This window comes from Scardinius erythrophthalmus (assembly GCF_964197995.2).
Source record: "Scardinius erythrophthalmus genome assembly, chromosome: 4".
Classification (NCBI taxonomy): Eukaryota; Metazoa; Chordata; class Actinopteri; order Cypriniformes; family Leuciscidae; genus Scardinius; species Scardinius erythrophthalmus.
Genome location: NC_138224.1, coordinates 6,587,795 through 6,613,575, shown reverse-complemented (window position 1 = coordinate 6,613,575; position 25,781 = coordinate 6,587,795). Strand labels below are relative to the sequence as shown.

At 39.2% G+C, this 25,781-nt stretch overlaps 1 protein-coding gene across 8 annotated transcripts in view; it reads left to right on the top strand.

Moving 5' to 3' along the window:
- The window catches only part of shank3b (SH3 and multiple ankyrin repeat domains 3b), a 39,469-nt gene that overhangs the window by 1,954 nt on the left and 11,734 nt on the right, over positions 1-25,781 (top strand). For 4 of the 8 annotated variants that reach the window (XM_081364200.1, XM_081364195.1, XM_081364201.1 and 1 more), the window contains exons 1-15: positions 1,403-4,509; positions 6,675-6,878; positions 6,994-7,065; positions 8,243-8,351; positions 9,400-9,551; positions 9,676-9,843; positions 9,984-10,100; positions 11,666-11,743; positions 12,283-12,349; positions 19,460-19,712; positions 20,826-20,989; positions 21,760-21,873; positions 22,184-22,259; positions 22,550-22,632; positions 22,706-22,830. In XM_081364200.1, coding sequence (XP_081220326.1) covers positions 4,312-4,509; positions 6,675-6,878; positions 6,994-7,065; positions 8,243-8,351; positions 9,400-9,551; positions 9,676-9,843; positions 9,984-10,100; positions 11,666-11,743; positions 12,283-12,349; positions 19,460-19,712; positions 20,826-20,989; positions 21,760-21,873; positions 22,184-22,259; positions 22,550-22,632; positions 22,706-22,830 — 1,980 coding nt within the window. In that variant the 5' untranslated portion in view covers positions 1,403-4,311. Of the gene's footprint in view, positions 1-1,372; positions 4,510-6,674; positions 6,879-6,993; positions 7,066-8,242; positions 8,352-9,399; positions 9,552-9,675; positions 9,844-9,983; positions 10,101-11,665; positions 11,744-12,282; positions 12,350-19,459; positions 19,713-20,825; positions 20,990-21,759; positions 21,874-22,183; positions 22,260-22,549; positions 22,633-22,705; positions 22,831-25,781 lie in introns of those variants that run through there. The other 4 variants (XM_081364199.1, XM_081364196.1, XM_081364197.1 and 1 more) reach the window with 4 other exon arrangements.

Here is a 25,781-nt window from a genome sequence, read left to right as displayed (position 1 = left end):
CAAGCTGAAGAACATGATCATCATGCTTGACACAGCTCGAGTGCTGCTGTTCTTAAAGCAAAAGGAGGACGAGCCAATGACTAATACATTCTGAAATTCTCACTCAAGTTCATATACGTTATTTGTCAAGCTACCCAAAACCACCAAATTGGTGCATTTAGTGTGTTTCAGTGGGAGATCTCTAAGGATCATTTTAAGAAGTCTGCAGCCTTATAACTTCAGTCAAGTTCTTACCCACAGATCCAGGCGTGAAGGTGTGTCTTATGTAACAGAGAAGGAGCACACTCGTGTGATTTCTGTTTGATCTGATGAAATCGAAAGGAAATGAAATCTATCAGGACTTTTTGCAGCTGTCATCCATCACAACACCTTCATATGTTGATATATTCAGCATTAAAGAACTATACGCAAGAGACTACAGTATTAGTATTACTATTTCATCAATTTTTTGTGATTGTGTTACAGAGGCCCTTCTAGTGTGCGGTGGAAATAGAAACGTTACTGTTCTGTAACAGCGTGTGTGTGAGAGATTTGTAGGAAGGAGTGTGGGTGTCGGTAGTCTTTATTTCTGTTCCACGTTCATGTGTGTGAGGTGAATTTTTGTATCGCCTGAGGAAAGAGCGGAGTTATCAGAGGCGTGCAGCCTTTCCTATACTTCCTGCAAAAACATCCCGAGGACCCTCGGCCCAAACCAGCCAGGAAGAAGGCCAGGAAGTTGGGCTGAGATCACGGGAAGTAAATTACAAAGCCAGAAAGGCCTAGTATAAAAACAGGTCCAGTGGAAGTTTTCGGAGACTGTAGCCATGTTGCTTTAAAAAAAAAATGATAGTGGTGCTTCGGATGTGTGTGTGTGTGTTAGTGAGAATATGTGGGAGTTTCAGTGATCCTGTATTTAAAATTGATGGGATTATGAAGGTTTTTATATTTCTTCATTCAGTCTGGCATCATTTTTGGTGTGACCCCAACATGCTTTGATAAATGCATTATCCAACACCATGCATAAATAAAATCTCTTATTTATCCAATCAAAGCACATATAATCCCTTGTTGCTACATTTTATCCACTTCAAATTTACAGAGGTACTTGAACGCGCTGTATTGAGTGGCATTAGGAGTGAGAGAGGTGTTGATTACAACCAGAACTATGTATTTAAGCGTAGCCTCACCTGTGATGTTTATATATGATACGTTGGTGATTGGTTGAGACACTGGAACCCTGGCTTCTTATTGGTGGATGTCCACAAACTATGCTTTTGGTTGGTTGAGATGGTTTGAGATGGTCTGGAGGAGACCTTCCTGCTGTAATTTCCTCTTTCCTGCTAGTTTTCCTGCTCGGGAATATTCAGCATCAGGGTTGGGCTTAAAGTGTCCTGAAATCTCAGACCTCCGAGGGAGTGCCGGGACGTTCGGCCCTGCAACATTACAAACACAAAGTAAGGCATTGTGGAATACTAGCAGAAAACCATTGGAATAAAGACGGAAAGCTCAGAAAAGTTTGATCGTACGGGAAGCCTCAAATGGGAAGTGCAGGTCAAATTTAACAACTCCTCCTTGTTTCATTGTCATTTAATATTTCTAGCTTGTATGTATGAGTTTTAGTATACTTACAGTAAGGGATTTGAACAAACCCCTTAACCTAAATACTAATCTTTGGCATGAGACTTGTCTGTATTGGACTATGTATGATAGGCTACCTAAAATTATGTGGATTGTAAGAGAGGTGTGCTGTTATTTTTCTAAGTGATCAGACTGATGGTTTTGCCTGCCAGATGATAAAATGTTTACACTGAAGGAGGGAATTTGCCAGAATATCTTGCCTTATGGGTGGGTATTGCTTGAGCCAGTGAGCAATAACACAGTACAGCCTAACAACCACTTAACAACTTCCTAGAAACCACTTGAGAACTTCTTAGCACCATGGGAATGTTTGTACAATTTATTTAGAAAACACATGTATGGTTACTACTATTGCTTAAAAGAATCTCTGTATTATTTCATGTTGATTAGACTAAGTGGTTATTAGTGATCGTAGACCTTTTTATATGTCAGTGCTTTAATTGAGTTGAATGATAACATGTCATCTCAGATCTAAGTTTCTGCTTGTCATAGAGTGTAACAATGCTGATGCAGATTATACGTACTCTTTACAGGGATTTTCCATTTCATGTTATCTGTGACAATGTCTGTTACATAATAGAGGACTTCCCTTCTGTCTCTGTGGACAATAGTCAAGAGTGTCTGAAATGTTTTAGCTTGTGTGTGATTGCATTGGAATGAGTGAGTAGGTGGACGGCTACATGTGGCCGGCTGTGATAATAGTATGGTAAAAGAATGAGTGTGATACAGCATATTTCTCTGTGAGAATGTACAAAGTATTTAACTCTCTGATGCATTCAAAATCCATATTTTTACTTCAAAACAATGATATATCATCATTCCCAATGTTTTCAATCAATCAAAATGGTGTTCTGAGAGAGTTCTGACATCTTTCAATTCAGACATGAGGACTTTACCCGGCAAACACAGAACTTTCCGCTAAAGTTAGTGTATGGTTTCCCTTTGGTTATTTCTTTGGGAGCCACTTCATAACATTCAAGGATTGTTCCTTTTAAGTATTTTATATTATATATATTACATGTTCCCAGAAAATTCTTGTATCCAAACATTGCTGGGAATGTTGTCATTGGCTAGGCAATATAAACTTCTAGGGCTGGGTAAAAAATATTGAAAATCCCAAGAATCTATATAGCCTATGCTGTTTTCAGTTGATGAAGGAACAGAACATAGTGCCTCCCCTCCAATAAATCTCAATAAGCTTTGTGCTTTGTTACTTTTGATATGAAACAAAGTCTCAGATTTCAAATTCTGTCCATTTTGTTATGAAATTCAAACAATAAGTACAGTTTTGGCGCTCTTTCATGTGACGTGACAGATCGCTGTACGCCTCAGATTAAGCGAAGATCATGTGATTGTGAACCGATCATCTCGTCCGTCCGCTTAACAACTAGTTACATCACAAAATAAACATGAATGAACATCAGAAGGTATGTTGAAACATACAGTGAGTGCAACTTACCGAAATCCATGTGTCATATCTCATGTAATCGTTCAATCGGTGTTTCAACCGCGGGAAAGACGTCAATAAAACAGCCTGAGAACAACGTAAAGTTACCTCAGAAAACCCATTCAATGTCATGACCATAAACTTGTTGAGTGTTCAAGAGTTCTCAAAAATGAACTCTAGAGAGAAGCTTTTTTGCTAAATATATCCAACATATTACATATTAATTATATTTTTACAGTATCTAATGAATGTATGTTTGAATAAATCTGTCAAGTTTTTATGACCACTCCCATTTAAATGTTTATATTTAAAAAAAAAACTAAGTAGAAACATTTATGTAATAATAAAGTTAGTATTATAACTTTAATTATTATTAAAAACTTCCTTGTGTAAGTAAATGTTTGTATACAAATCAGTTAAAACTTTGTCATGTACTGTACCAGATATCCAAATTAATCTATATTGAATCGAATTAAATCGGAAAGTGTGTCAATATCCAGCCCTATAAAATTCACAACATAAACAGGACAGACATATAGAATTATGGGAGAAGGTCACAAGTAATCGCCTATGATGGTTTGGATGCAACACGCACCCTGAATGGATTAAAATTACATTTTGAAGTGGACATCATCATGCCTCACAGGGTTAAGTAATTGAAATAGATGTCAATAGGCTTGTTGCTTGTGATGCTGTAGAAGGAGAGACGCGGTGAGTGTGTGAGATTTTGCACAGCTGTCTCTAAAGAGGAAGTGGTAGCGCACCAGAACAAGCAAAGTGCTGAGTTGCCATGGTAACTTGGGATGCAGGGTTCCCTCAATTTCCATTATTCCCAAGTGGATCTGCTTCACAGTGTCCATGGCAACCACTCACAACCAATGGAGTCCCTATCTCTTAATCTCTCTCTCTCTCTTCTCACTCTCTCTTTCAAACTCTCTCATCCCATCATTTTATCTTGATTTGTGATTTGTGGTAAAATGTCATCTCCATGCTTACGTGAAGACGTCATTACCTGTCACACTTTGACATTATTAGCCACAAATGCTTGGGTGTGCGTATTATAAAACAGCTCTGCGTACATTCTTCCTACTAGTATACAGATACATCAAATATCAGTCAACATAAACCAGTGCATTAGAATGAGTTTGACTGAAAATGCAGGTGTATGTTGTGTTGTAGGGTTGTGAGGCCGGCGTGTTGAGCAGAACGCACACACACACTCACACACACACACACTCTCCCGGAGCATGCCTATCAGTCCACCTGCCGACGGCAAACATGAGGCTCTCGACCGGCCGCGGCAGCAACACGCCCCTACCAACGGCAACCACGGAGATGACAGCAATTGGGCCTCTACTGGGAGTCAATCTACCTCCGACCCTATGGAGGATCTCCACGGAGGCGCAGCTGTCATCCGCATCGGAATCCCTGATTTGCAGCAAACGGTGAGTACTCTGCTCTCACACACATATGCATATGCAGGCTCACTCTTGTCTTTGAAATGGCTGCACTGCAGCACAGAAGTAGAGAGTGGCAGTGATTGGTACAGACTGAGTTGTTGACTCTGCGTGGGAGTGAGGGGTGTGTGACAGAGGCTTACAGCATGTCGTCTACATGCACGCGTGTTTCTGTGCAAGCATCTACAGTCGTGTTTGCTGCAAGATGGCGATTGCATGTACAGTGCAGTCCAAAAGTGGACTTTTCAACCCAGTATATTTCCTGAATAAATTTGCACTTTTAAATGATGTTATGTAGAACATGTTTACATAATCCTGCCAAACACATAATACCGTGCTCCTCTTTCAGAGAGCCTTTGCAGCATCCAGCGTAACTCCCTGCTTTCTGTCAAAAGTTATGTCAGACGGGAGTACTTTAAAGTTGCGTTTTATATTTTGCACAGCTATCACCCTGTAGCTCAAGAATGGTTGCCCACTGAAGCTAAGCAGGGTTGAGCCTGGTCAGTACCTGGATGGATGACCTCCTGGGAAAACTAGGTTACTGCTGGAATGGTGTTAGTGAGGCCAGCAGGGGGTGCTGCTCACCCTGTGGTCTGTGTGGGTCCTAACGACCCAGTGTAGTGATTGGGACACTAAACTGTCCCCAGAGATCCAAGGTCCTGACTCTCTGGTCAATAAAAATCCCAGGATGTCCTTAGAAAAAGAGTAGGGGTGTAATCCTGGCCTGCCGATTGGCCTCTCATCATCATGGCCTCCCCATATACTGATTGGCTTCATCACTCTGTCTCCTCTCCACCAATGTTGGTGTGTGGTGGCCGTTCTGGCGCAATATGGCCGCCATCGCATCATCCAGGTGGAGAATCTCTAAAACGATCGTAAGTGAAGTATAAAGCCTAGTGCATTTGGAGAAAATATTTAATGGACAGACATTCATGTTTTTTTTACTACAAATTTGAACTATTTGCTGTAGTGAATCTTGTGGCATTTAAGGACACTTGATGGCTAATTGCACATGAATAATAAAACCTACCTGGTCTAGTCTTTCGAGTCTTTGGCCCTGTTTACACCTGGTAGATGCATTTTTGTCGATCGGATTACAAGTGGACAATGCTAAATTCAGGAGTAAACAGGGTCTAAAACATTTTGTCCACTTTCGACCACTTCCAGAGGTAGTCGAAAACGCATTTGACCGGATTGCTTTGGTAGTGTAAACGCTCATGTGGTCGAATGTGTTCGAACAGGAACAAAAGAGCGCCTACTGATCTAACGCGTAAAGGCCCTGGTAAACTTCATTTTCTGCGTTCTGCTCCATCTCGCACACAGTTGAGCGTGCAAGCCTTTCAAAGTATACTCTTTTGGCCATGAGACCGGAAAGACGTGTTTGGCAGATGCGCACTGTCTAGTGTACTTTGTTTTCAAGCGCTCAAGTCACTCGCACTTGCGTTGTTGTAAGCGCACCACCCGCACGGACACAACAATTGGGCAGTGTTGGTGGACGACGTGGACTGTAGCGGAACATGGACGACCGTAGTATACTTTCGGCTTAAACATTATGGGAAGCGCAATGGCCAGAAGGGATTTAAACTTCGTTGGCTGGAGACCCAAGTTTGATTTGAAGATAAAAAACATACCAAGCACAATGTTCTCTCACCATTCCTGATTTATAACACACACTCACAGTGTTTTTCGTGGTCTTGCGGTTGTCAGAGCAAAAATGAAAGCTACGTAAATTTTTCTGTCGTCTCCGGTCGTGCTCATATGTAAATTGCGTGAGCTTATTTCATCCATCAGATCGAAATACATATACGCGCCCAAAGACCCTCCCTTTCGAAGAAATCAGGACAGAAGTGGTTGAAAGTGGACAAAAGAGACGGATTAAAACACCAGGTGTAAACGGGAACATGTCTCCCTCGTCTACTTGTGATCCAATCAACCAAAACGCATCTTGATGCCAGGTGTAAACAGGGCGTTTAAGCCTTGGTGCCCATATGGTTGATGCAGGTTCGAGTCCAACCTGCCACAAATCCTGATAAATATCACCTTAGATGATTTTCTGTCAATCTGTATAATAAAATATGCACAAGTCTCAAAATAAAAGCAAAAATACTTCTTGTTCATGTAGGGATTTGTAACGCGTGTATGTTTGTTTCTAGAAATGCCTGCGATTGGACCTTGAGGCTCCAGTGTGGGTTTGTAAGCAGCGAGTTCTGGTCACTCTGACACAAAGCCTGACCGATGTGCTTAACTATGGCCTCTACCTCCCTGCCTTTAATGGGCGCGCCGGAAAGTTCCTCGATGAGGAGAGATTGCTCAGGGAGTATCCTCTCCCTACGATCACACCTGTACCGTACCTAGAGGTGCACATACTCCCCCTTCTGCATCCCACGATGCTTTAGATCTCTCACTTATGATATTATTGGCTCAGGTTGCTGTTATTATCATTTACCTGTCAATTCATTTGTGTGACTTCAGTTCCGTTACAAGAGGCGTGTTTACACTCAGAGCCATGTAGATGACAAGCAACTGGCCAAACTACATACCAAGGTAACATCTAACATGCATGTACACTACCGTTAAAATGTTTGTGGTTGGTAAGAATACTTATATTCAGCAAGGATGCATTAAATTGGTCAAAAGTAACAGTAAGACATTAATGTAAAAGTTCTCAATTTCAAATAAATGCTGTTCTTTTGAACTTTCTATTCAAAGAATCATGAAAAAAACTGTTTCCAACATTAATAACATAATAATAATAAGAAATGTTTCTTGAGCAGCAAATCAGCAGATTAGAATGATTTCTGAAGGATCATGTGACACTGAAGACTGGAGTAATGATGCTGATAATTCAGCTTTGATCACAGGAATAATTTACATTTTGAAATAGAGAACATTATTGTAATTAAAAATAACAGTTTTGTGGTATTACTGTTTTTATTGTATTTTTCATCAAATAAATGCAGCCTTGGTTTGCATAAGAGACTTCTTTTAAAAACATTTTTTAAAATCTTACCATCTCCAAACGTTTGAACGGTAGTGTATATTTATATATAATTCTGTTGTTCTAAAATAACGGATCATTTTCCATTAAAAATCGTTATCTGGAACAAGCTGTAAGCTATTGTTTTAAGTCCTAAAAAATAGCATGTGTCTCTGTGACAGTTCTAGACTCAACTCCAAATAGAGTCCATGCTTCTTTTTTTAGCCAAATCAAAAAACTAGCAAGAAACACTCTCTGTCTGTGAATTCAGGTTTGCTGACATGTCTTTAAAAGATGGGTTTGGAAAAGAGGACATGTGGTTCAAGTTCACGAATTTGAATAGCTTACAGCACCTTTAAAAGGGCAATAACCTACAGTTTGACTGCATTATTTTTTAAGTCCACTTGAGTTTGTCAAGGTTAATAGCAGGAAAAACTGTTTTCTGACTAGAATTGTACAGACAATTTTGCTACTATATCTTTACATACTCTTCATGTGAATGAGCTATCTGTTATGATTGGCTAATCTTTTTGCATTTGTAATGAGCAACTTCCATTCATTTTTTATTTTTGCATCTTACTTCTTAGTAATGCTTAAGGCAGCTTTGCATTGTGAATGTAGAATGTTGATCCCTTGTATTTTATTGGATATTTCATATAAATACTGCTTTCCATTAAAGACCTTGAGTTACTCAAAACATTGTTGACTGGTTAGTAATCTAAGACTATTTTCCATTGTTGCCAGGCCAATTTAAAGAAGTTTATGGAGTATGTACAACAGAGGTGTGTGGAGAAGGTCTGCAGGTTCCTGGAGAAAGGGCTGGACCCCAATTTTCATGATACTGAGAGCGGAGGTGATTTTATTATATATTTTTTTAAATTAATTCTCCATGTGCAAGAGTTTGAGTATATTTCACATCACTTCCCGAACCTGCCTTCAAACTTGGTGCAATGCATCTAAAAAGATGCCATTTTGAACATTGGAGAAGTGCCATTTGAGAGTCTTGGCAGGAATGAGAAGATTATCATTGAACAATAGTTTAAAATTTTGTCTGTTCTGCACATAAAGCTATTTTATGACTTCACAAGTCATATAACCTCCTTTTTTTATACTTTTAGGGAGCTTTTGGTTCTTAACTCTTTCCCCGTCTGCCAGGCATTTTCGATAATTTTCACAAAACATTCATGGCCCCCAGAATATTTTGTTGCATGAATATCTGAGCTTGCAATATATCAAAAGAAAGTACAGAGCCTCTGATTAAAAAAAAAATACATAAAAAAAAGCTTTTATTGTAGCTTCAACACTTGAATGTGGGCAAGTAAAAAAAAAGGGGGAAAAAGCAACATTTTGAACAAAAAGCTGAGAAAATCATGTTGTTGTTTTTCAGACTACGACGTGCATAAGCAATGGTTTTATCGCTTGTTTTTGCTTCTTTTTCACCTATGTATTGGTCCGAGGATTCTCTACTCTTTCAGAAGATGCGTAATAGCGCATAAAGCCCTACCGTATAACAGTGAAAACACGGAAAGCCGGAAAATTCCGTCAATGGCGGGGAAAGAGTTAAATGGAGCTTAGAGACATAACTCACAATCTACTTTCATTTTATGCTAAAGAGCAACATCTGCCAAACATCTAATATTAGGTTTCAAAGAATACACAAAATAATACAGGGTCGGAACAACATGAGTAAATCATGGCAAAATTTTCATTTGGGGTGAAGGATGGGTGAACTATTCCTTTAAAGTTCGCCTTGATTAGCATTTAGGATACTTTAATGAATGTAAATTAAGTACAATGCTAATCAGCCAAGAACATTCGACAAAATTAACTAATTATATATTCGCTGAAATGGATTTGACATTTAGCATTTTTAATCATCTTCGCATGTGTGATGTTTCCAGAATCTCCTCTCACTCTCGGGGCCCAGCTGGACACTTGTGCTGAACTGATTAAGGTGTTGAGGAGCGGAGGAGCCCATCTGGACTTCAGAACCAGAGATGGCCTGACAGCAATGCACAAAGCGATCCAAACGCACAACCATGTAGCATTGACTGTGAGTTGATGCACTTTACCTCCCACACGCACAATCCAAAGAAAGACTCATCCTTATACAACTCATCGCAAGCTGTTGGGAGTCTGTGCACATATGTCCGTCATATTTCGTGTGCTATCCGCAGACATTGTTGGATCTGGGGGCGTCTCCAGACTATAAGGACAGTCGTGGGCTCACCCCCCTCTATCATAGTGCCATGGTCGGGGGAGATCCGTACTGTTGCGAGCTGCTGCTGTACGATCACGCACAGCTGGGCTACAGCGACGAGAACGGCTGGCAGGAGATCCATCAGGTAACTCTCTCGTTAAACGTAAAGAGACAATCTCCTGTAACATAAAGTTTCATTCTCCAGAGAGAATAAATATATCCTTTTTATTGTTTGCTACAACTGCAGCAGTGGGTGATCGGAGCGTGTGTGTTTTTGTACATTAGGCTTGTCGTCATGGAAACGTGCAGCACCTTGAGCACCTGTTATTCTATGGAGCGGAGATGAGCTCTCAGAATGCCTCAGGAAACACAGCACTACACCTGTGTGCCCTCTACAACCAGGTACACACACCCACAAATACTCACACAGATACTCTTCCTTCTCAATGCCATCAGCTATGCTTTCTCCAATTATTGGGGATGTTCAGGATGGCAAACTATTTTTAAATTATGCTCTTTTAAAATTCTATTTTTAAAATACGCCTTCCGAAAAGCACAGTCTGTTCTGATTGGTCTGCCGGGCCGGTCTGTTGTGATTGGTCTACCGCTTAGCTGGGCCGTAACCACCATAGACATTGAGTCCTCCCCAAAAATCAGAAATAGCCAAATTGTCCCCCCAATATCTGATATTATTGATGCTACCCTTCTGCACTCTATTACACACTTCTCTGAATGTTGTTAGGATGACAAAGTTATATTTTATAACTTATATTTTAAAGTTATATTTTATAACTTATTTAACAAAGTTAAAAGTTATATTTTTAGGCTGCTCTGCCTCAGCGGTCAAACAGCTCTAATCAATGTCAACATGATTGTGATGGCCAATCAAATCAAAGTAGGCGGGGCTTACTGTTCACGGAAGACTAGTGCGAATTCCAGCGCAACACTTTTGTTTTACTACTGAAAGAGTGTGTGGTGAGATGCAAGTAGCTAAACATTTAATATTTGACAACAACAACAATAGAAATGTTCAATGGTGACAGTAACATCCAGAGATCCAAACTTCTCAACTTTATCAAATTTGGACGTTTTTAATTGAAAATATGCAATCATTTACATGATTCATGTCACTGAACGTGACAAGAAACATTTTGCGTTTTTGACATATTAGACATATGAATAAGAGTGAATATGTGCATATTTCACAATAAAATATTATTGTAAATAGTTTACATTGAATATTTCATAACCATAGAACTTTTTACCGTTCTTATTTCTTTTTATTCATTCCCTTAAATCACTTTTAATCCTTCAATTATTCAATTTCTTTAAATGACCCACCCCCTGTCACCACACCATTATTATTTTAAATGTTTTACTTCATCTGAAATGTGCCGATTTTGTGACACTGATTTCTGATGTCGTCCAAATGAGTAAGTTGTTTACTTTGTAATTCATCCAACCATTTCCACCATTTTGACCCATTCAGGGCAATTTGCAGAGCGGCTGTGAACATGATTAGGCATTGATAGGGTGTCGCCAATCACAGCGATGTGGAGGCACCATCTCCTCTAATGTGACGTTTCACGGTTACCTTCACATTCACACTGTAAGACCTCTATGAAAAAATACACTGCCTACCTGCTTCTGAAACTTGATCGGACAGTGTTACTGTAGAAAAATACTTATATTTCTTAATACTTGTTTTACTGTTGGTTTTACTGTTACCTCCCTTGCTTCCTCAGAGGACCTCTTTCACACTCATTCTGCTTTACATGCTTTTAAAGGTATAGTTTTAGTCAGTATACATACTTCGCAGTTAGCCGTATGCTAGTATTTCACTGCAATTGTATATAGTTATTAATCTCAGCTGGGCATCAAATCACATACACATTTGCAGGGTGTTATAGCTTCTGTTTCCTTTGCACTCAGCTGCTTTTTCTTTGTTCTCTCTGTCATATCTATAGGAAGGCTGTGCTAGAGTTCTCCTGTTTCGAGGAGCAAATAAAGAAATCAAGAACTACAACAACCAAACAGCATTTCAGGTACCACGTCTCTCAGCTAATGTTTTGGCTCAGCACTACTTAGGGCCAGATTTACTAAACAACAGGGAAAATTAGCATGAGAGAGCAATTCCCAAAAAGTGCAGATGGAAGTGGAAAGTTCAGTGCGTGATCTACTGACGACACGCAAATTAAAGAACACAGACGAAGCCGGATTATTTCCATAATGACCAACGCAATTTTTGCGCAGTGCAAATTAGTGTCTGGTTTAAGGCATGCTTTTTTGGGGCGGTAAATAATGGCGCAAATACCTGTAAATTGGCTAGCGCACACCTTGATTCATTTATTTACTCTCCTCCCATAAAATTTGCGTCTGAAAAGGAAACTCCAAATGCACATGCCATAAGGTCAGCTGCAAAATTAACCAAATTTTTCACTGCGTCTCTTTAGTAAATCCTGACAGTAGGGTTTGCGCTGGCACAAGCTGTTAGTAAATCTGGCCCACAGTCTTTAATGGGATAAGTCCCTTTACTATTCCTTAAATCAAGTGCTCTTGACATGTTAAATTATTTTTCTGGTAGGTTGCCATCATCGCAGGGAACTTTGACCTGGCAGAAATCATCAAGATCCATAAAACCTCAGATGTTGGTGAGTTGATCAGGATTCAGTTTGAAACATCAGGCCTTAAATCTTGGGTCTATTTTACTCGGCACCACAACACGACACCGTCATAAACTTAGGCTGTCTAGATAAAAATCCATTCAATCAAATCCAAATCCATAATTGGGTAACATTTCAGATAAAACCACAATTTATTATTTAGTCTAGTAGATGCAGCACAGAATAAAAGCAGGAATGACAACATAAGAGCGTTTTATCACATGAAGCGGCACGAAACTAGTAACTTCATCACAGAACGCGTCAAAACAATCCATAATTGGATGATATCTTTTTATTTAAAACTGAATGTGCAAGATTTTGATCTGGCTATTGTTTCTATCAGTGCTCTTTCCAATAAGTGATGTAAACTGTTTGTCATACATGTGAGCTAATCTCTTTATGATTTGTGTGTGTTTCTCTTTGTAAATCTCAGTCATGCTCTGTGTGATGTAATCTGTGAGTCATCTGTAATTTATGTGTAATCTAAGTGTGTTTCATGTGCTGATCTCTGTGTCCAGTCATCATGATGTATTAACTCACCAGTGCAATCCCCACTTTGTGTTTTTTTTTTTTTTTACCCCACAGGTTATGGCTCTATACACCTGCAGATTTGATTTGACTCGATACTAAATTAGATCTGGTTTAAAGTGGTCATATCATGAGGAATTAAATTTCATTCAGTATACTAAAACGGCATCTTCCCAAACGGAAAACGTCCTTCCCAGTCCAAAAAGACCATTTGTCGAAACAAAACTGAAAACTTTTCCAGCTTTCTGATGTAAATCAGATAATAGTTGCGTTAATATTATATAGTGGTGCAGGGATGATGTATTTTGTAGCACTTCCGAGTCCATCGTCCTGAGGTCAATGGGTTTTTTAAATGTTTTTAGGTCTCAAGCTAAAGATACTTTCATATTTTACTCAAAGATCATCAGTAAAATTGATATTGTGATATTTTTTAAAGCTTTTACTTGTCTTGTAAAAGGTGGTTGCTAAATAAGTGGCTAAATGGCACTACAGAGGTTTTCAGGGACATTCAGCTAAACAAATAAAATCGTGTTTATAATCACGCTCTTGCAAACTATTATAAAGTTTCAGGACAAATATTTTTAAACAAAGACTGAAAGAGTTCTCAGAAGCTTAGTGATGGTGATGTTAAAGTCATGTGACCATGGTGTATTTCGTTTAGCTTTTTATTTGTAGTTATGAAAGCTGTGTTCATTTGCGAAGATTATCACGATGAACAAAACATGAAAGAATCATAAGCTTTTGTTAAATCACAGACCATAATTTCTGCAATAATCCAAAAGCCAATGGAACGATCCTATTGTGTTTTTGTCGAGGAAACCAGGGTGATGCATTTTTCAAAAATACATCCCTCCTGCACCACTCTATTTGAGTTCCCAACCACAGCTGCTCAGAGCATGCTGGGAAAACAAGAACTCACGGTACCGAAATGCATTTAGTAAAAAAACAGTAGGCAGGGAAAAACCAGAGACTTTTCACAACTATCACTAAAGGCTATAAACCCTCTTTGACATTTAATGAGGGCACCACACATTATTAAGAACCAATGGTGTGTAATCATATAAATATTTTATGTATAATAGCATCTTCTGGCCAGTATTAAACAACAACAGCCTATTTGCCCATATTTACATCCAAGTCTTAAAAGGTACAGCAGCAAAACTGCTCACTTTTGGAAGAGTGGGTGGAAAATGGTGATGAAAACTAAATTACTGTGTATTTGATGTTTTATGTGATATGACCTCTTTAATAAAGTCTGACTTTATGTATGATATTTATGTCCATAAAGCGTGAACCATCAAGGACATGGCAGTCCTTTTTATACATTTTTATAAGCTCCCTCTGTTTCAATTAAAATTAATTGGATGCATTACATATATTCTTAAACAGCAGCCATATGCGTCTAATCTGTGGTTCACAGATGAGGTTCTTAGGCTTTGGGTTATGATGAGTGATTCCTCTCCATCCCAGCCTGATAGAGGTTAATCTGTTCTGCTAGTTCTTTTCTTTATGATAGTCTTGGACATATCCATTCCAGTATTCTGGAGAGTGCTCTTGATCCATTCGACAGGCGAAAATGGGTTTTATTCACAACTGATAGGATTCTTCAGCAATCCATTACAGTGGTCATTCTGGTCTAGCGGGTCATTTGATGTTGCTGCAATTTTTCGATGATTTAGGCTACTACTTTCTTAAAGGCACACCATTTGATCCATTTGAGATGTGCCCTTTACTTTATCATGGTTTTTTCTTTTGTGCCCTTTTCCCAAAAATGTTAAACACCTTTTCTATCAAAACATTGCTTAGTTTGAATATCTGACACAACAGGATATTAGAAAAACTGGATATTAAAAGAACTGCAATTTCCAAATGGTTCTCGGTTTAAGGATCTAAACGTGTGTGTGTGTGTGCGTATAAACAAGGCAGTGACCATTGAACATTGGGGGGGGGGGCACATTTTTTATTTAAGGGATTTAAGGGAATAAAGAAAAGGAAATAAGAATAGTAAAATAAGTTATTCTTGGTCTAATTGTTGTAGTTGTGAAGTAATTAATTGCAACACACATGCACTCTTATTCGTGTCATGTCAAAAACATAAAACGTTTCTTGTCTCATCATATTCAGTTATGAATTACATGAGTCATGTAAATGATAGCATATTTTCAATTCAAAACACCAAAATTTCCTTAAAAAGTACATGACATGTAGCTGGATATTTCTATGGTAAAACAGTTGTCAAATATTAAATGTTTAGCTATTTTCATCTCACCACACACTCTTTCATTGTTAAAACTAAAGTGTTGCATTTGAATCCGCACTTGTCTTCTGTGAACAGTAAGCCCCGCCTACTTTGATTTGATTGGCCATCACAATCATGTTGACATTGATCAGAGCTGTTTGACCGCTGAGACAGACCAGCCTTAACCCTCATGTGGTGTTCGGGTCATTTTGACCCGGAGAAGATTTTCTTTTTCCTGAAAATACTAGTTAATGTTATCGCTTTGTACTGAAACTTAGTGACTTTATTCACAAATGGTATAACTACTTCTGAAATGTTTTGTGACAATTTTATTAATTTTTTAGGGGGAGTTTTGTCACCTTGTCACTCTTGTGGTGTTCCCGGTCAAAAATGACCGGACTACAAAAAATAGCTTATAAATCAGTTGTTATGCTATATTATCACCCGATATTGGATTCAATCTTTTTGTCAACTTGTTCTCTTTCAATTAGGACTGGTTTTATATTTCTATTTGCATCTGATTAATCGTAGGCCTCATTTATTTGAGAGTAGGCATCTAATTTTTTGAGTAAAAAAAACATTATTTTTGAATAATTTTGGAAATTTTAAATAAATTCTGAAGAAAATTGCCACTGTTGATCACACTAGTCTACTTTAATATTTAACCAGGAATTTTGTTTTGAAAAACTTTTATTTTGTACAAAATGGCACATTGTTACACTTGTGGTGTTCCCGGTCAAAAATGACCGGACTACAATAAATAGCTTATAAATCAATCATTATGCAATATTATCACCCAATATTGGATTCAATCTTTTTGTCCACTTGTTCTCTTTCAATTAGGACTGGTTTTATATTTCTATTTGCATCTGATTAATTGTAGGCCTCATTTATTTGAGAGAAGGCATCTCAATTTTTGAGTAAAAAAAACATTATTTTTGAATAATTTAGGGAAAAAAAAAAAAAAATTTGAAGAAAATTGCCACTGTTGATCACACTAGTCTACTTTAATTTTTCACCAGGAATTGTGTTTTGAAAAACTTTTATTTTGTACAATATGGCACAGAGTTACACTTGTGGTGTTCCACTGGGCCATTGAGGGCCATTGTGGGCCATTGTTTCAATGGGCCATTGAAAGTGAATGGGAGAGACCAATGCAACCAATGAATGGAACAACACAAAATATGTATCATTTTAAAGCTTAGAATCTCAGCTTTTTAATGGATCTAATCACTTTGATCAACTCCTAACATCTGCTGAGTTATCCCTCTAAAACTGAGTGTACCCCCCGCAGGCGCCACCTAGCTGCGAAATAAATAATCATAATATTTTTCAAAACTATTACCTTGATCAACTTAAAATAGGTGTCATTTGAAAGCTTAGAGTCTGACATTTACAATGAATGTAGCCAATTTGATAAACTCCTAAGTAGTGCTGAGTTATTTGCTGATAAATAAAAATAAAAAAAATCATAATTTATAAACTACTTTTTTGTATTACATTCAGCAATATGTCAAATACATCATACAGCTCTGATAGTCCTGTGTCATATGTCATTTGAAAGGTCTCAATGAGTAGAATACAACAAGCATAATTGTTTCAGGCTTTTTTACTAAACTTGAGCGAGGTTTTTCTAAAAGAAGCCCTTCAAGAGACCCATGGGTAAACCATGTATGGATGCTTAATTTTAGACACATTTCCGATCGTAACTTCATGAAACATGCTCCGATTGTGGAAAATGACACATCATTATTTACAGCAGATGCTTACAATTAAAATGAGTTCAAACTCAACATAATCCATCACTCAGAACTAAAGATATTCCTCATGGAGTTCTAACACAAAAAAATATCACAGACGCACAGACTCACGTAGCCAATCAAGGTAGCTTAGACTTGGCCTTTTTACTCGTATTTTCATGAAAATTATATTGATCATGAAAAATAGCACATCGTTATTTACAGCAGGAGCTCACGATTAAAAAGAGCCCAAACTCAATATATTCCATCAATCAGATCTAAAGATATTCCTCATGGCGTTCTAACACAGAAAATACCACAGACGCACCTAGCCAAGTATATACTCATGAAGCACTCGCGTTTGGTTTTCGCTCATAACTTCACGAAGCATGCACAGTTCGTAGAAAACTGTACATCATTATTTTCAGCAGACTATCACTATTAAAAAGAGCCCAAACTCAGCATAATCCATCACTCAGATCTAAAGATATTCCTAATTGAGTTGTAACACACAAACCCCCACATGCGCTCACAGAGCCTTGAATATAGTTGTAGCCTAGCACTTATGTCGCGTTTTAACTCATAACTCAATGAAGCATGCATAAATTGTGGAAAATGGCACATCATTATTTACATGAGATTGTTAAGATTTAAAAGAGCCCAAACTCACCATAATCCATCACTCAGATGTAAAGATATTCCTCGTGGACTTCTAACACATGTCTCTCCCATTCACTTTCAATGGCCAATTGAAACAGTGGCCCTCAATGGCCCAGTGGAACAACACAAGTGTAACTCTGTGCTATTTTGTACAAAATAAAAGTTTTTTAAAACACAATTCCTGGTGAAAAATTAAAGTAGACTAGTGTGATCATCAATGCCAATTTTCTTCAGATTTTATTTTATTTTTCCAAAATTATTTAAAAAATAATGTTTTTTTTACTCAAAAAATGAGATGCCTACTATCAAATAAATGAGGCCTACAATTAATCAGATGCAAATAGAAATATAAAACCAGTCATAATTGGAAGAGAACAAGTGGACAAAAAGATTGAATCCAATATTGGGTGATAATATTGCATAATGAGTGATTTATAAGCTATTTTTTGTAGTCCGGTCATTTTTGACCGGGAACACCACAAGTGTGACAATGTGCCATTTTGTACAAAATAAAAGTTTTTCAAAACAAAATTCCTGGTGAAATATTAAAGTAGACTAGTGTGATCAACAGTGCCAATTTTCTTTAGATTTCATTTAATATTTCCAAAATTATTCAAAAATAATGTTTTTTTTACTCAAAAAATGAGATGCCTACTATCAAATAAATGAGGCCTACAATTAATCAGATGCAAATAGAAATATAAAACCAGTCCTAACTGAAAGAGAACAAGTGGACAAAAAGATTGAATCCAATATTGGGTGATAATATTGCATAATGAGTGATTTATAAGCTATTTTTTGTAGTCCGGTCATTTTTGACCGGGAACACCACAAGTGTGACAATGTGCCATTTTGTACAAAATAAAAGTTTTTAAAAACAAAATTCCTGGTGAAATATTAAAGTAGACTGGTGTGTTTAACAGTGCCAATTTTCTTCAGATTTCATTTAATATTTCCAAAATTATTCAAAAATAATGTTTTTTTAACTCAAAAAATGAGATGCCTACTATCAAATAAATGAGGCCTACAATTAATCAGATGCAAATAGAAATATAAAACCAGTCCTAACTGAAAGAGAACAAGTAGACAAAAAGATTGAATCCAATATTGGGTGATAATATTGAATAATGAGTGATTTATAAGCTATTTTTTGTAGTCCGGTCATTTTTGACCGGGAACACCACAAGTGTGACAATGTGCCATTTTGTACAAAATAAAAGTTTTTCAAAACAAAATTCCTGGTGAAATATTAAAGTAGACTAGTGTGATCAACAGTGCCAATTTTCTTTAGATTTCATTTAATATTTCTAAAATTATTCAAAAATAATGTTTTTTTTACTCAAAAAATTAGATGCCTACTATCAAATAAATGAGGCCTACAATTAATCAGATGCAAATAGAAATATAAAACCAGTCCTAACTGAAAGAGAACAAGTGGACAAAAAGATTGAATCCGATATTGGGTGATAATATTGCATAACAAGTGATTTATAAGTTATTTTTTATAGTCCGGTCATTTTTGACCGGGAACACCACAGGAGTAATTGGGTTGTGAACACCACACAAGGGTTAAACTGTAACTTTTAAAACTTTTTGTCATCCTAACCCGAAATTGGGCCATTTCTAATGGTGGTTACGGCCTTGTATGTAAATCCACTGAAAAATAAAAGTGCACTTTAATAAATGTAATATGCAGTGGTATGAGCCAAATTGTGTTACAGTACAAAATACTTATTATTTCCTTTTCCATAATTGATTTGTGTGTTGTTAATCTTTTGTTATGTGCATGTCTGATATCTTCCACAAATTTACATGGTTTTCCATTTTAAGCATGGAGATTTCTCAAAATATAGCAATATAGATGTGAGTAGGCTCTATGTGTTTTTAGGAAGAATGCATAACTATTTACATGCCGCTGTCTTCCTGTAAAAGTGCCTTTCAGGGAGACTCCTTCTTATTCGTCTCGGCGGCGTGCGGTCTGCATATCCCCGCGTCGCTCTCTAATGCGATCGGCCAGTGATAACGCCCTAGATGAGAGTCTGCCAGCTCCCTCTCCGGCCCCCTCCCTTCGCAGCCTGCCCCCCCTGGAGCCCGACGACACCGGGCCGTCCCAGCGCAGCCCTCAGGCTGCTCACACACACACACGCAGCCTCAGGAGACACACCCGCTCAGGAGGACACCTCAGGTGTGGAGTCGGCTTTGATTTGTAGTGTATTAAAGAACTGTTTCTCCAAACTAACATGTTTTTTGTTCTATTGAACACAAAGTGAGATATTTCGAAAAATGCCCACGCTGCTCTTTTCCATAAAATTAATGTTGATTTTAAAGGGTTAGTTCGCCCAAAAATTCTGTCACATGGATTACTTTAATGATGTCTTTACTACCTTTCTGGGGCTTGAAAGTGGTAGTTGCGTAGCTGTCAATGGAGGGACAGAAAGCTCTCAGATTTCAGTAAAAAGATCTTCATTTGTGTTCCGAAGATGAATGCAAGTCTTACGGGTTTGGAACGACATGAGGGTGAGTAAATGATGACAGAATTTTCATTTTTGGGTGAACTAACCCTTTAATGTCACTTTCAAATTAAAAATAAGCTTTTAAAAATAAATGTATTTTTAGAAAATGTTTTATATTATTTATATTTTGATTGATTGATTGATTTTATAAGTTGAGTAAAACTATTGCTTATCTGATCATAATTATGTAGAATTTACATTAATGTAACGTATGAATATTATAATTATAATATTAATAATTAAATAATAATATGTGACCCTGTACCACAAAAGTGTTATGGGTAATTTTTTTTTACATTGAGATGTATACATCATCTGAAAGCTGAATACATAATCTTTCCATTGATGTATGGTTTGATATGACAATATTTGGCCGAGATACAACTATTTGAAAATCTGGAATCTGAGGGTGCAAAAAAATCTAAATATTGAGAAAATCACCTTTAAAGTTGTCCATTTCTGTTGCCGATTTTGCTGCATCCACCCACAAAAATAAATTTTTGATATATTTACGGTAGGAAATTTACAAAATATCTTCATGGAAGATGATCTTTACTTAATATCCTAATGATTTTTGGCATAAAAGAAAAATCGATAATTTTGACCCATACAATGTTTTGTTGGCCATTGCCACAAATATACCTGTGCGACTTGTGACTTGTTTTGTCGTCCAGGGTCACATATGGTAATTAATAAAAGTATTGTTTAATAACCTGACATAAAAGAGGATATTGACCTCAGAGCTGGTTGTTAATCACTTTTGCACATACGTTTGCATACTGCAGTCCTGGCAGTCCCGTACAGAGAGAGCCGAGTCCTCCTGCCGTGTCTCGAGGGCCCAAGCGACGGCTGTACAGTGCGGTGCCCGGCCGAACCTTCATCGCTGTCAGTTCGCATTCGCCACAGGGAGAGGGTGAGATCACACTCAACCGAGGAGAGAGGGTCAAAGGTCAGTCGTTCAGTGTGAGATGCAGCAAAAAGATCACATTTTTATGCTGAAGGTTGCTACGATCTGGAGTGTTTCTTCAACTATGGGCACTTTTAGAAATTAAACACAATTCTCAAGTCAATTGAATTAGTTTACTCTCAATGTTGAATATACAGTACATGCCTTACAGGTTTTTTCCCTCTTGACCTATCATGAACATTTTTGGAATAAAATGGCTGATTGTCTTGCAAAGGCTGATTTCATAACTACCACTTTGTTTATCCTAAATCCAAAAAATAAATAATTTTACAAAATTATGCATTGACTGGAATTGATGGACTATTACTTGATTTTGTTTTCACATCTCTCATATTTTATCTCAGGCACGTCTTTCACTGTTGTCTCCTTGATAAATAAATACAAACCTTTGAGGAAAGAAACTGAGGGACAATTTTAATGTGTGTAAAAATTGATATGTCATGGTTTATAATTATTTCACTCTTCACTATATTTACTTTCATTCATAAATTATCAAAGTTATAAAATATCATTTTAAACAAAACAAAAATATTTATACATAAAGACTTTTGAGAAGAAGCAAACTAAATAGTGAATGCTTGATAAAAAGTTTAATGTGATCTTCAAATAACTAAATAAAAATTAAAAACAATAGCAAATAACTTAGTTTTAATATCTGGGACTAAAAGTGCCTGCAGTTGAAGAAACACTCATATATGAAAGGAGAAAAATACAAAATACAACATTTTACAGTTTTTACTTGCCTCCACCAGTGCTGAGCATAGGTGAAGGAGGATTCTGGGAAGGCTCAGTTAAAGGACGAACTGGCTGGTTTCCTGCTCACTGTGTAGAGGAAGTCCAGATGAGACAGTATGACCCACGACTCGGTCAGTACACACACACACACACACACACACTTGAACACAATGAGGACATTCCATAGGCATGATGGTTTTTATACTGAGCTAATGACATTTTCTAGCCCCTAAACCTGAACCTACCCATCACAGAAACCTTTCTCATTATTACATTTTTAATAAAAATTGTTTAGTATGTTTATTTAGCGTTTTAAATTTGAATGAAAGAGAGAGAGAGAGAGCTGCATTCAGAGTATGCACAAAAGCATAATTTTAAAGAATTCTGCATTATAATGTTCAAATAATGTTATTTATGTTATTTATTACTTCTGTTTCTCAGAGACAAGAGAGGATCGTACCAAGAGACTTTTTAGGCACTACACTGTTGGCTCCTATGACAACTATACCTCTTACAGGTATATATACACACTACACAGTATATACTGCATATTATTTAAGATGTTGTATACTGCACATTTTCCATATGCAGTAGATCATCTGGGTGTTTTAGGCAATCAGCATTATGGCACAGTATGCATACTACAGAAATAGAATGAGTAGTATGGTAATATGCTTTTCCAACCAATGCTTTTCTCTCTCCTTTATCCTGATTTATTTAAACATGGTGGATTATGGGTATGGGAGGAGGAATCTGTGAATTCTGGCAGGGGAGCACATCTAACTATTGATTTCTGTAAATCCACAGTGATTATGTTATAGAAGAAAAAAGTGCAACGCTGCAGAAGAGAGACAGCGAAGGATTCGGCTTTGTGCTTCGGGGAGCTAAAGGTCTGAAACACACATGCACGTGAGCAAGAACAAAATTCACATACAGATGCAGTAATAAGCTTTCTCTTATTAGCTGAGACGCCCATAGAAGAGTTCACACCTACTCCTGCTTTTCCTGCCCTGCAATACCTGGAGTCAGTGGACCTGGAGGGAGTGGCATGGAGGGCAGGGTTAAGGACGGGGGATTTCCTCATAGAGGTATAAAAGAAAACGTACTGGTTACTTTCGTAACCTCGGTTCCCTTAGAGATAAGGGAACGAGTACTGCGTTGCAAACGCTATGGGAAAACTCCTTTTCTCGAGAATATTGAAGCCTTTATTTTAAAACGCATTTGCTACAGCACAGGCGAGAGCATCAGACCCACGTGAGTGAGCTGATAGGCTGTGCTGTGGGCAACTGCACGAACCAATGGCGGATAGACAGAAGCGCGCGAGCCAATCAGGGCGCTTGGCGCTCTGTCACTGTCAAGCGCGCGAAACTACACGTGACCATAACATATAAATACAGATAGAATCCGCCATTTGACAGGTAAAATCGACTGAAGCGACAAACCTGCCATAAGAAAAATAGCACGGCAAGGCAACGCAGTACTCGTTCCCTTATCTCTAAGGGAACCGAGGTTACGAAAGTAACCAGTACGTTCCCTTACGAGAACGTTCTCTCGTACTGCGTTGCAAACGCTATGGGAACGTTTCCATTTAAAACGCCGTGCTATTAATCTTTGGGCCGCTCTGACTCACCAGAGTTCCGGGAAGTACAGAATAGCCAGGATAAAAAGAGACCGAACATCGGGCCCATCAATTATCCGTAATAAAGACTGGCCAGAGCCAGTCATTTAACCCACAAGGTGATAGCCGTGTGTTTAATATCAAACTAGTCTGGGTCAGCAGAGCCAGAGTCTAGACTGAAAAGACTGTAACTGCAAAGCAGGGACATTAAAGTTATAATTCATCGGATCTGGCCAGAGCCAGTCACTTAGCCCACAAAGTGAAAACCGTATGTTCAATATCAACTAGACTGGGTCACAGAGCCAGTGTCTAGACAGAAGAACTGTAGCTACAAGCAAGGGCATTAAAGCTATAATTCAACAATGTGGACGGAGCGGATATCCGGCCGCCGCACATATGCTATAGATGGGAATACCCAAGTGACCATGGTTCAAAACTAGTCTGGATCCACAGAGCCAGAGTCTAGACAGAAAGAACGCATGTCTGCAGAGCAGGGACATCCAGCTTATAGAATCTCACAAATGTGGACGGAGCGGACCAGCCGGCCGCCGCACAAATGTCTTCAATGGGAATACCACTTGACCAAGCCCACGAAGAGGCAACACCTCTCGTGGAATGAGCTCTAACACCTATGGGACAAGAGAGGCCCAGTGAGGTGTAAGCCAGGGCAATGGCGTCAACTATCCATCTGGACAGTGTGGTTTTAGTGACCGGGAGGCCCTTGGATCGGCCCCCGAAACACACAAAGAGCTGTTCAGACTGTCTGAAAGAGGCCGAACGCTCCAGATAAATTCTCAAAGCTCTGACTGGGCAAAGCATGAGAGAATCGCTATCCTCCTCGGAGGAGGGGAGAGCTGACAGAGAAATAACCTGGGCTCTGAACGGAGTTGAGAGCACCTTAGGAACATATCCATGTCTTGGCCTAAGAATGACCTTGGAGTCATTAGGACCAAACTCCAGACAGGAAGCGCTGGTAGACAGCGCCTGTAAATCCCCTATTCTCTTTACTGACGCCAGTGCTAGAAGCAGGGCGGTTTTCAGAGAGAGAGACTTAGGATCAGCTGACTGAAGTGGTTCAAAGGGAGGTCCCTTAAGAGCCCGCAGGACCAAGGAGAGGTCCCAGGCCGGAACAGACGGTGGCCGAGGCGGGTTAAGCCTCCTGGCGCCCCTGAGGAAGCGAACTATAAGGTCGCTTTTTCCTAAGGAGGCCCCGGCTTCCAATACGTGAAAAGCAGCAATGGCTGCCACGTACACTTTGAGAGTGGAGGGGGAGCGACCCGCGTCCAACATCTCCTGTAGAAAAGACAGTACTCTTGGTACTTCACAAGTGTATGGGTCGAGGTCTCGAGCTAAACACCAGCTGGAAAACACTGACCATTTACTGAGATAGAGGCGTCTGGTAGACGGAGCTCTAGCTTCCTTTATAGTATTCAGGACGCCCTCTGGGAGGTTCTGGGGTACCCGTTGAGTGGCCATACATGTAGGGCCCATAAGTCGGGACGGGGATGCCAGATTGTCCTGTTGGCCTGAGTCAGGAGGTCGCGCCTCACTGGGATTGGCCACGGGTCTGCTACAGACAGCTGCATCAACTCTGGGAACCAAACCTGGGTCCGCCAGAGAGGAGCCACTAATAGCACTGCGCTTTTCGTGTTCCTGATCCGTTCGATGACCTGAGGGAGCATCGAGACCGGGGGGAACGCATAGAGAGGAAGGTTGGGCCAGTCGTGGGCCAACGCATCCCTGCTCTTTGAGAAAAAGATTGGGCATTGACAGTTGTCTTTTGAGGCGAAAAGATCTACTTCTGCCTTCCCGAAGACCTCCCAGAGTAGGAGAACTGTCTGAGGGTGGAGAGACCATTCCTCTGGGGGAACTCTGCCCCGAGAGAGCATGTCTGCTCCTGTATTCAACGTGCCTGGCACGTGAGCTGCCCTGAGCGAGCGCAGATTGGTGTGAGCCCATAGCAAGAGCTGTGAGGCTATGGCAAACAGGTTGCGGGACCTGAGGCCGCCCTGGCGATTTATGTAAGAGACCACCGACATGTTGTCCGTCCGTACCAACACGTGGTGTCCCGCCAGGTATGGGAGGAATGTTTTTAGGGCTAGAAAAACTGCTCTCATTTCGAGGCAGTTTATGTGTAGGCGTTTCTCCGAGCTCGACCAGAGGCCGGAGGCAGGCCTGCCCTCGTACAGAGCTCCCCAACCGGAGTTGGAGGCGTCTGTTGAAATCATCCTCCTCTCTGAAACTACCCCCATGCTTACGCCCTGCTGGTACCAGCTGGCGTTTTTCCAAGGGGCCAGGGCTTGAACACAGCGCTGGTCCACCTTGATAATCAAGTGGCCTGAATGCCAGGCGTGGGGTGGCACCAGAGGAGCCAGCCACAGCTGAAGAGGACGCATACGCAGTAGGCCTAGTTGGAGTACT